The sequence below is a fragment of the Sminthopsis crassicaudata genome, chromosome 2 (genome assembly GCF_048593235.1).
Source record: "Sminthopsis crassicaudata isolate SCR6 chromosome 2, ASM4859323v1, whole genome shotgun sequence".
In the NCBI taxonomy this organism is placed as follows: domain Eukaryota; kingdom Metazoa; phylum Chordata; class Mammalia; order Dasyuromorphia; family Dasyuridae; genus Sminthopsis; species Sminthopsis crassicaudata.
The window spans coordinates 324,398,576-324,411,160 of record NC_133618.1 but is presented as its reverse complement, the minus strand read 5'-3'; the positions used below and the strand labels follow the sequence as shown (position 1 = coordinate 324,411,160).

General features: G+C 32.6%; 1 protein-coding gene across 2 annotated transcripts in view; it reads left to right on the top strand.

The window, feature by feature from the left end:
• The window catches only part of LOC141556314 (potassium channel, subfamily K, member 16-like), a 43,261-nt gene extending 32,521 nt beyond the window's left edge, over positions 1-10,740 (top strand). For both annotated transcript variants that reach the window (XM_074290242.1, XM_074290241.1), the window contains one exon: positions 10,303-10,740. In XM_074290242.1, coding sequence (XP_074146343.1) covers positions 10,303-10,637 — 335 coding nt within the window. In that variant the 3' untranslated portion in view covers positions 10,638-10,740. The remainder of the gene's footprint in view (positions 1-10,302) is intronic.
• The last annotated feature ends 1,845 nt before the right edge of the window (positions 10,741-12,585 follow it).

Here is a 12,585-nt window from a genome sequence, read left to right as displayed (position 1 = left end):
GACCTCATGGACAACTTTCTAGGCTTTTCTGATAGCATCCTGCTCTTCATTTCTTACAGAACAATAATATTCCTTCATAATCACATATCACGATTTATTCAGCCATTTCCAAATTGATGGACATCCCCTCAATTTCCAATTCTTTGATCTGAGAAAAGAAAAAAATATTTTTATACATAGAACATTTTTTCCTTTTTAAAAATCTCTTTTGGGATTCATGCCTAGTAGTAGTATTAGTACATCAAAGGATGTGTTTGATTTTACAATCCTTTGGGCATATATTACATCTTTTGATCATATATCAATTAACAATAAATTTGACTCAGTTCTCTACACATTTGAAAAATGAAGCCTTCATTAGAGAAACTTACTTCAAAACTCTTTTCACAGTTGCTATTGTTAATTGTATTTCCCCAGTTTGTTCTATTCTCTCTTTCCTTTCACTTCTTTTTCATTTAATTTCTCTTTTCCTTTCACTTTTCCTTTTGTTCTTCCTCAAAAATGGTTTGCTTCTGACTAGTCCCTCCTCCAATGTGCTCTGTTCTATCACCCTCTCCCCTTCTCATGTCTCCTTCCCCTCCTATTTTCCTACAGAGTAAGATAGATTTCTATACCCATTTTGAGTTTGTATGTTATTTCCTCTTTGAGCCAATTCTGATGAGAGTAAGGTTCACTCACTCCTCCCTCTCTTCATTCCCCTACATTGTAAAAACTTTTTCTTGCTTCTTTTATGGCTGATAATTTACACATTTCATTTCTCCCTTTCTCTTTTTTCCAGTACATCTCTCTCACCCTTGATTTTATCTTATTTTTTAGATATTATCGCTTTATATTCAACTCACACCTGTGCCTCTCTGTCTATATATGCTTCTTAACTGCCATAATAATGATTTATTATCTGATTATCATCATGATAATGATTTATCATCCTCCCATGTAGAAATGTAAACAGATAAAACTTATTAAGTCCCTTTCCTGATTATCTCCTTATGCTTCTCCTGAGTCCTGTATTTGAAAATCAAATTTTCTATCAGCTCTGGTCTTTTCATCATGAATGCTTGGAATGCCTCTATTTTATTGAATTTTCATCTTTTCCCCTGAAGAATTATTACTCATTTCTTCTGGGTAGGTGATTTTAGGTTGTAATTCTAGCTCCATTGAACTCTGAAATATCATATTCCAAGCTCTCTGATTCTTTAAAGTAGAAGTTACTAAATCTTGGGTTATCCTGACTCTGACTCCACTATAATTGAATTATTTCCCTCTGAATATTTGCAATATTTTCTCTTCAACCTGGGAGTTTCAGAATTTGGATACAATATTCCTGGGAGTTTTCATTTGAGGATCTCTTTCAGGAGGTAATTGATGTATTTTTTTCAATTTCTATTTTACCCTCTGTTTCTAGAATATCAGGATAGTTTTCCTTGATAATTTCTGCAAAGATGACATCTAAACTCTTTTTTTGACCATAGTTTTCAGATAAACAAATTTTAAATTATTTATCCTGGATCTATTTTCCAGTTCACTTTGTTTATTCAATGAGATAGTTATTTTTTCATGTTTTTGGTTTTGTTTTATTGTTTTTTGATTTTTCATAAAATCATCAGCTTCCATTTGCTCAATTTTAATTTTTAAGGAATCATTTTCCTCGGTAAGATTTTGTTCTTTCTTTCCCATTTGGCCAATTTTGCTGTTGTTGTTTTTAATCAAATTTAAACATTTAAGCTCTGCATTAGCTTTTTGTATTTCCTTTTTTTCACCACTCTTCCCATTTTTTCCTCTCTCTCTCTCTTCCTTGATTTTCAAAATTCCTTTTAAGTTTTTCCATGTCCTGAGACTAGTTCTTATTTTTTTGGGGGGGAGGCTTTAATGTAGTAACTTTGACTTTGTTATTATCTTCTGAGTATAGTAACTTTCTATATTCAGAATCTTTTTTTGTTATCATCTCATTTTCCCAATCTATTACTTAGTTTTTAACTTTTTGTTAAAGTAAGGCTCTGTTTCCAAAGTGGAGGGTGTACTGTCTGAAACTGTTTTCAGAGTTCCTTCTAGGGTCCTGATCACAAGACACTTTTTCTGTCCTGAAACTGTTCCTATTCCACTGTGGCTGAAAGTTCTAATTGCTAAAGTAACAGAGACCTTCCTCAGTGCTGGTAAAGAGACCTCCCCTTTGTGAGCTGGGACTTTTGCTGCTGCTGGGTCTGAGGCCAGGACTGTGCTAGCATGGCTTGCGCTGGGATTGTGTGCCAGACTTGCACCCTTTTGCCACAGAAATTTTCTGCTGACCTTCTAAGTTATCTTCATCTGGAACGAAATGTGTTCTGATGTTCTAAAATTTGTTTAGTCACTATTTAAAGGAATTTGGAACACTTTGGGGGAAAACTCAGAGTATCTCTGCCTACTCAGGCCAATGCCTCTGGCTATCTTGGAGTTGACCTCCCTCAATTCTTTTAGGTCCCAACTAAAATCCTACTTCTACAGAAAACTATCCTTAATCTCTTTTAAGTCTAGTACCTTCCCTCTGTTAATTATTTATTATTTATCCTGAATATAGTTTGCTTTGCAAATATTTGCTTGCATATTTTCTCCTTCATTAGACTGAAAACTCCTTGAGGATAGGGAATTTTGTCTCTTTTTTGTATCCCCAGTGTGTCTGACATATTATAGGCATTTAATAAATATTGATTGTTCCAACATGTATGTTAATTGTTCAGCCATTCCCCAATTGATGGATACCATCTGAGAAGTAGTCTTGAAACTTATTTTTAATACTATTTACTCTGTCAGAATTTAACATAAATTAGGTTCCTATATGAAAGTTGGTCTAATGAAGTACAAAAACAATTTAAATATAAAACTATCACATCTGGGAAGCTTTTCACAATCTCTAAATATTATAGCTAGAGGCAATCAATTTTTCCATATATTATAAACAGAAGATGAATAAATTTATTATTTTTCACTATAGGCAAGACTGACTTTCCCTTCTTTGAATTTGATTCCATATGGATTTATGTCTTTATTTAATTACAAATTCATTTCTTTCTCTTCTCTAGATTTCCTTAAGGTTGAGTTTCTACAAAGAGGGTACCCACTGCTTATTGCAATATTTTGAAAGGATGTACAATCTCATCACTATGGATACTGCCTCTACTAGAATATATCACAATCTAGCTTAGCTTTTTATTCTGTATTAACTCTCGTCCTATTGGACTAACATCTAGAAAACCTAGATTTCTTGCCATTGAGTGAAAATTGGTGGTTATACATGCTGCTCTCATATTATTACATCATTTTTCCAATCATTTATGTCTCTAATAAAATCTCATATGACTGCTCCAGAGTAATTCTTCAATGGTTAAAAAAATGCATCAGTCTATTCATAACTTTCATGGACCTCTCCATTGTCATTTGTGTGATTTGTAACTTTAATTCTTTAGAATTTGTTAATTTCATGATTTGCAAATGTATAGTATCAAGGGAAATAATATTAATAATGAAAAATAAACCTTTATTTCAGGAAGGAACATGGGGACATTAAAAGCACTGGACAATTCCCCAAATGCAATTGAGTCTACTATCTTCCACCTAGTCAATTATTCTTGTATTAGTTAATTGCCCAATAAGGAATACAGTATTATATGTGAACATGTATGCATGGGCTAGGGAGAGATAGAGACAGAGAAACAAAGATTGACAGAGGGAGGGAGGGAAGGAGAGAGGAAAAGAGAGAGAGAGCATTTCATTTTACTATAGATATTCTTTATCCATTTGGATATGTTTTGGATAGTTAGGTTGAATTCTTGAATGATTATAGATCTCTTCTAAGTGCCTCAGCATTGCTCTATGACTTGATGCAATTAACATGTCACCTTCCAAAGGTAGTATTTGGGGTATAAAGAATTATTTATTCCCTTCAGTGGATATCTACCATGATAATAGCAAATATCTATAGCAAACATATTAGTCTGTTTTATGTCTCTCTTAATATTAGTAATCAGAGAGTTCTTAAACAGTTATTTCTGTCATATCTTTTTAAGAATTTTGTTTTTTCCTTCAATTGCTTCCAATTGTCTTTTAAGGAGATACTGATCATAAACTTTCTCCATTTTCCTCTGTTAAATATTGTAAATTAATTCCTATTCTAAACAAGTGCTACCCTTGCTTATCATTGAGTTCATGTGTTTGCTCTCTTAAGAGATTTTCCTGTCTTTTGTTTTTGTTTTGTCTCTTCATTGTCCTAACTGATTTACATTTGTTAGACTTAGAAAATGTCTGTAGTGTGTTGACAATTATTTTTCTAACCATTTCTCATTTTTTAGTGTTAACATTGTATAAATAGGTCAAATTGGAGTCTTCAGTGTTCTATATATTATCTTCTCATCTTGCCTAATTCAGTAAGGAATTTTGTTTGCTCTATTGAGTTAATAGTCTGAATACACATATGACTATTTAAAAATGACACTCAAAATACAAAGCAGTGATTTCCTGTTAGAATATAATAAAAAATATGTGATGTTATTCATTGTTTATAGTATTTTCCTATTTTTAAAAGAAAACTTTCATGATATAAATACTTATCTATAAACATAATGAGCCTTTAATTACTCTTATTTCTTATTCATAAGTCATATTTTTCAACATTTTTTCTATTCTTCTTTATGCCTATATTGGCATTGAAGTAACTGAATGTTAGAGTATATATTGATTTCATTTAGAATTTTTTAACAAGTTTTTTGGAGAATTTCTCTATCTCCCTAGCTTTAGTAACAGATGTTGAAACACAAACTGCACTTTTCTCTATTGTATTGTTGCAAATGCTCATCATAAGGATGGAAGTTGGTCTAATGAAATGCAAAAATAATTTTAATACAAACCTATATCTTCACAATCTCAGAATGCTATAACTAGAAGGGATCGGGTTTCCATGTATTATAAACAGAAGATGAATAAATTTACTATTTTCCACCCTAGGCAAGACTGAATTTCCATTCTTTGAATTTGATTGCATATGGATTTCTATATCTTTATTTAATTATAAATTCATTTCTTACTATTCTATAATTTTTTTTAGATTGAGGTTCTAAAAAGAAGATACACACATCAGTGCCTGGTGAACTAGTATCTTATGAAAGGATGTTTACTATAAAATGTGACCTAAAGCCAACAAAATTCTAAGGCCAGGAAAAAAATAAGAAAAAGCAATTATTCCATTGCTAATAAAATGGCCACGAATGGAGAAATGAAGTCCCACTGATGTCTGAGAGCCAAAGGCAAAGTCTTATTCCCAAGTAAAAGAAAACACTAATGAGCTCAACCTTCAGGGTTTCAGAGGAAAAGTATGCCTTTTGACCATATGCACTGATGCAGTATTTCTTGAGATGGGGTGAGAAATTTTCTGCAAACTAGGTTTTGGAGAACAGAAATCTCAATGAGGCATATGATTCATTAAGCTTTCCTCCAGTCTCTGCTACTATCTCTGCTGCTGATACTAAATAAATTACTTAACCTCTCTGTACTTCATTTTTCTGCTACAAAATGGAGACAATGAAACTTAAAATTGTTGTTTTTTTCAAAATCTATTTGGATGAAAAGCACTATAATACACAAATGCCAAAGATTATGGAGAAAACAAAATCAAAAATTCTTGCATTACATATCTAGAATTTGTTTATGTCAGCATTATTCAATATTTATGATCTAACATGTGCCTGCAGACATATTGCATTACAAATACTTTTAAATAACTCAGCAAGACCAAAATCATTCAGACTTCACTGGAGACTGGATTATTTCAGGCTAACCAAATGGTATGGTTTAGTTAAAATAGCAGGTATATAACTTGGGAAGCTATTAAACTATTTTTATTATAATGGAACGTGTATTTTGATCCATTAGCTTGGAAGATTGGTAGTTGTGTTCTGTTGTATGCGAACAAAAAATTCACTCTTTATTTAAGGTTTTTTCCCCTCAAGTTTATTAACAAGGGTTAGTAATCCTTGGCCTTGACATGGTCATAAGTAAATTGTGTTTTCCCACCAGCTGGCCAGAATAGATTGTTAATAGACAATTGTTTTGTATGGAAACAGGATTTCCACCTACTCCCCCCAGAAGCCAGTTCATTAACTATGAGGAGCCAAAATTAGACTGTCCTGGGACTGTATGTGTTAATGCTTCATTTAAATAAACTTTGTGGATATGTTCTGACTTGACAAGCAACAGGACTCCACACGTATCCCAGTTGTTTCTCCAGCAGACTCTTAATCCAATGGTTAATGTTCTTACTGACAATAACATCTATATTTGAAAGGCTCCAGAGGTGAGGGAGGGAGGAGAATGGGGAAATAAAACATGTATAATTCTGTTGTTGGTTATTTCATGAGATTATAAAGAGCAGCGTAGAGTTTTAGTGATTATGAAAACAATATTATTACTTCACATTTATATCTTCATTAAATGCTAAATGAGATAGTGATCCTAAATCTAAAGTTGTCATAACCTGGCAGAGTGAAAAAGTGAAATTCTTAGGAATGCAAGCCTATGATAATGATGATGATGATGATGATGATGATGATTATGATGATGATGATGATAACTTATATTTATATACAAATGGAAATAGATCTGAATTTATGATTACATTTGTATGGGTATTCCCAGTGAGAAAACTTTCTTTATCTCTTGAGAGATCAAGCAACTTGTCCAAAGTCACATTCTCAAAGTGAGTCAGACAAAGTCATCTATTCCAGGTCTTCCTGACTTTAAGGCTGGTTCTCTATGCCATATTTCTGGAGACATTTATACAGTGTTTTAAAATTTTCTCAAGGACTTTATTATTTTTGTTATTTTTCCTTCATTCTAGAAAAGGGCCATGGCATGGGGGAGGTGATATCATGATATACAAGTGAATTGGATTTAAGTGAAAGAGTGCCTCACTTTCTCCTACAGAGCCATCTGAATCCAATGATCAGATACAAATCAGGATGACTAGAGATGGAGTTGGATGCAGTAGGAGACCTAGATCTTCTTAAGCTAAAGTCTCCAATAGGTTTCTTATTTGAATACTTTAAGAACTCCCCTTAAATACCCCAGCACAATTACATCACCACACCACACTGGGCATGCCCAGCTGTAGAACATCACATCACCACATTACCCTAAGTATACGCCAATTAGACTGACCACATCATTACATTACATCAAGTATGTACTTAGAGAACTACCATCTCACACCAAGTGGGTACTTAACTATAAGCACCCTGCTGTCCTAGATGCAAGTACACCCTTTCAGAGTTCTGGTATATATATATGCATATATACATATATATATGTTTATATATAATTATATGTAATTATATAGTTTATATATATGTATATATATAATTTTGTATATAATTAATTAATATTATTTATAATAAGCTATAATTATTCTTATTTTACAGATGAAGAAATTGAGATTCAGAGATTAAATGACTTTGCCATTGTCACCTACCTAGTAAGCTAGGTGGGCAAGCAAAGATAGGATTTAAATTTGGGTCTTCTTGGGTACTAAAACTCTGTCCACTATGCCCAGATGAAATAGTATATCATTCAAAATATATCAATAGATATGAATCTATTTCAAAATAATTTTCCGTTACATACACACAACCCCTCCACATGTGCGTGTGTATATATATGTATGTATAGTGTATTGTATGCATATATGCATATATTTACTTTAATATTTTATTTTTCCCTAATTACATATAAAAACAATTTTTAATATTCACTTAAAATTTTGAGTTCGAAATTCTTTCCCCCTACCCCCATCATTGAGAAGGCAATGAAATTTATATAACTTATACATGTACAATCATACAAAACATATTTCCATGTTAGTCAAGTTGTGAAAAAAGATAAAAGATAAGAAAACTAAAAAAAAATTTTGATTTGTAGACTAAATCTTTCTCTTAAGATAGATAGTATTTTTCATCAAAAGTTCTTCAGAATTGTCTTAGATCATTGTGTTGCTGAGAATAGCTAAATCATTCACACTTGATCATCATACAATAATGCTGTTATTGTATATAATGTTCTCCTTCACTTTGAATCAGTTCATTAAATCTTTCTAAGTTTTGCTGAGAGCATCTTGCTCATCATTTCTTAAAGCACAAATGTGCAATGCACAAAATATGATATATGTATTTATTTTCATTTCTAACTTTAAAATTATAGTTGATTATATTGTTATATATTTGAAACATTAATTGTGTTCTTAAGGGTCCTCAGAGAAAAAGCACTCAAAACCAAGCAATTGGGATAAAAACATTCCAAGGGACCCTTTCAACCTGGAAATCAAATGACAGCTGTATTTAACCTTGAGTTTTGGATAATTTGATTTCCATAAACTGAGTTATATTTTCTAATTAATGGACATTTTCATTTTTAAAAGAAACTTCCTTTTCATTTTTATTGGTTTTCAATTGGAAAACAAACCAAAAATCCATTTTGGTATTTGGGAGACTTGGCCTGTGATCATGTCCCCGATCATATTACTAACTCATAGGGAAAGTAAAAAACTTTGACTTTGGACCAATCTGAGGCCCAGTTTCAGCATTATAAAATATCTCTAAAGTCTCTTCTATTTTTTAAAGTCTATAATAAATCAATTAGTTATCCTTATGTGAGACATTGCTAATATCTTCTAAAGTCTTACTTTGATGATTTGGAATGTAAAAGTGCTTCTGGATTAATGAAGATATAATAATGTTTGGTATAAGTTTTAGCATATCCTAAGAACTTGGAAAGGATTGTTCTGGTGAGAGATTGCTATCTGGTCATAAGGCAGTCAGTCGGTCAGTAAACATTTATTAAACACTTACTATTTGCTAAGCACAGGTAATACAAAGAAAGGCAAATGATATTCTCATGTAGCTCATAATCTAATGGACATTCAAGCAGTTATCAACTATGTACAAAGAAGCTACTAGACAAATTGATGGTAATCAGTAGAGGAAAGGCCTCAGAATTAAGGGGAATTGTCAACAGCTTCCTGTAAAGGTAGGCTTTGAGCTGGGATTTAAAGGAAGCTGGAAAGTAGAGATGAAGAAGATGAAACCTAAGGGACATCCAGTTTTGCATGAGGAACAGTAAGAACTCCAGTATCATTACAGCACAGAATTTGGGTAGTTGGGAGAAACTGAAAAGGAAAACTATATGATTTGGAAGATAGAGAAACAGGCCTAGAGAAAATTTAAGTTCAAATGTGTACTCAGATACACATTTGGGCTATATGAACTTGGGCAAGTCACTTAACCTTGTTTCCCTCAGTTTTCATATTTGTGAAACTAACTGGAAAATGAAATGGCAAACCACTTTAATATTTTTCCCAAGAAAACTTCAAATGGAGTCATGAAAAGTTAGCTGCAACCGAAATGATAGAACAATTTTAAAGTAAAGGAAGACTGGAAAGATTCTGAACCAGCTGATTTTAAGATTATGAAAGTCTTTAAATGCCATCTGAGAATAATAATTGCTAAGGTGTAATGGTCTGGCTAGTTTTCTGGAGGTTTTTTGGACCAGTCTTGGTCTCAACAGAATAATCACCACTAAAATAGTCAGGGATAAAGTCCAAAGTCTTTATTACTTCCTTTACATTCTGTCTCCTTCATCTGGGGCTGGGCTAGCTTTCTAGGGGTCCTCTGGAATGAGTCTTGGTTTCAATGGAGGGATTCAGGAGGCAGGAGAGCCACTAGAGGCTGGTCAAGTCTTCTCTCTCTCTGGCTGAGTTTGTCCCCAGTTTACATATATATATATGTATATACTCTGTTACAATTATATCATTACAGTGTACTGAGTATAAGCCAATCATTATATCACCAGGGAACCATTATTTGTTGTAAGATTAAATCAATCATACTGAAGTATGATTGTATATATACAGAAGTATGAGACCATGCTAAACTAGATAACCATTGTCTTATCAATTCCACTGAGTTAACACCTTTCTCCAGAGTTCTGAACCATTACACTAAGGCTAGAGAGGTTATTACTAGCTTTGGATACAGCGTGATGAAAATTTTAGCTATAACTGCTGTATCCTCAAAGTCTGTATACTAATCATGGAAGGGTTGTATACACACACACACACACACACACACACACACACACACACACTTCCCCAGTGAGAGTTACTTGAGTAACTGAAAGTTGCTAAATAAAGAATGCTTTAGTATTATTGGAAACTGATATGTGTACGAATAAAGAGACACTAAAGTCAACTTTTATTGATTTGCCTGCATGTTTTATTACTACTTCTAGGTGCACAGCCTGGGAAATACTACTGTTCCTATTATAGAGCCTTGGTGGCCATCTGGATTCTTTTTGGCCTTGCCTGGATTGCACTTCTGTTTAATTTGTTGACCAGATTTTTGGAAGACACAGAAAAAAAGATAGCTGAGGACCTCCACAAAATAGGAAAAGCAGGAAGAGAAAATGGGAGAATCCTGAAAAAATGCCAGTGTGCCAATCCTTCTCCTAATGAGACCTTACCACTTTCCAGTAAAGAAGGTCCTCAGAAATTTTTTTTTGAAACAGAAGAAAAAGACAATAGAGAAAAGAAAGAAACCAGTTTTCTTTGTGAAACAGTTTTGTGATATTCTTTGAACTGAAATTATATTGTGGTGTTTGGAGAGCTATGTTTTGTAGAAGGTCACATTGAGAAGAAGATGATAATAAAGAATTGTGGCATTTTTATTAAGCCTTTTTCCCACAAGCTTCTATACAATGACAAATGTGATAATACTTGTGATTGACAGGATCCAATTCTCATCATGGCCTTAGATACCTTCTTTTTCCAGTTATAATTTTAGTATTTATATAAAAGAGGAAAACTCACATATATATGTATATATATACATATATAGAGAGATAGATATATAGATATAGATACAGATATATAGTTTGGATTTTTGAGTTAGTGATTAAGCATATAAATAGGGGCTATTTTGAATGACAAATATTTAATTGGTGAAATCATAGTAGTCTAACTTTGTTTTGCCATTGTGATGTAGAATCATAGAAACAGATTCTAGAAATTGCCCTCATTTTTCAGATAAGAAAACTGAGAACCAGGATAGATAGTTAATATAGCCAAAACAAAACAGAAAAGAGACAAAGTTATATATAACTCAAACTTAGGTCTTCATTCAGTTCAACTCAACAAGCATTTATTGTTTTTTTAAGCTTTTTATTTTCAAAATATATGCATAGATAGTTTTCAACATTCACTGTTGCAAAGCTTTGTGTTCCAATTTTTTCTCCTTCCCTTCCCCCCATTCCCTCCCCTAGATGGCAAATAATCCTAATATATATTAAATATGTGTGATTATTTTATACATATTTCCACAATTATCATGCTGCACAAGAAAATCAGGTCAAAAAGGAAAAGAAATGAGAATGAAAACAAAAAGTAAAACAACAACAAAAAAGTAAAAATACTATGTTGTGATCCATGCTCAGTCCCCACAGTCCTCTCTCTGGGTGCAGATGGCTCTCACAAGTCCTTTGGAACTGACCTGAATCATGTCTCTTCAACAAGCATTCAATTAACCTCTGTGTACATCCATTTCATCCCATCTCTAAGCTAAATTTGCCCAAATATAAGAATTTTCAGGCTGATGGTAACTCATTTTACCAAGAGAAGATATTTATAAAGGCAAAAGAGAAATCTAAAATGAAAATAAATGCTCTTAGTTATACCTAGTGAAAAATTAATCCCATTTTCTATTGTTTTGCCTCTGTTGCATGGATAGAAGACATACTTGATTAGAATAACCCTTTAAACCATTAAAAGAAGATCTCAAATAATCGTTGTCATCATTATATTCCAAATTTAATGATTCTCAAATGAAAGCACAATTGTGCTGATTTAAGGGATACTTGAGAAAAAGTGTGCCCTTGCCAGAAGTCCTAATTTCTACTTCTATACTCATTGTTAACATTTTGTTGACTCTCTACAGTTCTTCCACCAGTCTTAAACTAGAACTTTGAATTAAGTATACCACGAAAATAAAGGTCTGAACAATGTCATCAGAGCATCACATATCATGTGATATCCCCTTAAGTATTCAACCTATGATGATAGGAAGGCCTATTATGAAAGAAAGTCTTATCTACCACAAGGCTAATGACCCTGAACACTAATGTGATTCCTCCCTTTTTATTATATCTTTAATTTCCTATGATGATTTATCTTTCCTAGAAGAATACAAAATGGGCCAAATAAAGGACTGTTTAATCTATTTGATTTTTGATTATCAAGAAATTCTAGAAATAAGTTGGAAAACTACTGATAAGATTTTGGGAAATAAATTGAATTATGTCAGTTGTCATCTTCAATAATATTTCTAAGAACCCATTTCAGTAAATACTTATCAAAGCAGAAAAAATTCAGAGTGTTTGCTTGCCTTGTACCTCAAAGTAGAGAAATATCAGGTATTTGGGAGATTATAAATAGCCTCCAGATGCTCAACTCTTTAAGACTTTTTTTTATAAACTAAATGACTTACACAGTACATTATCCCTCATAGTGATAAACCAAGA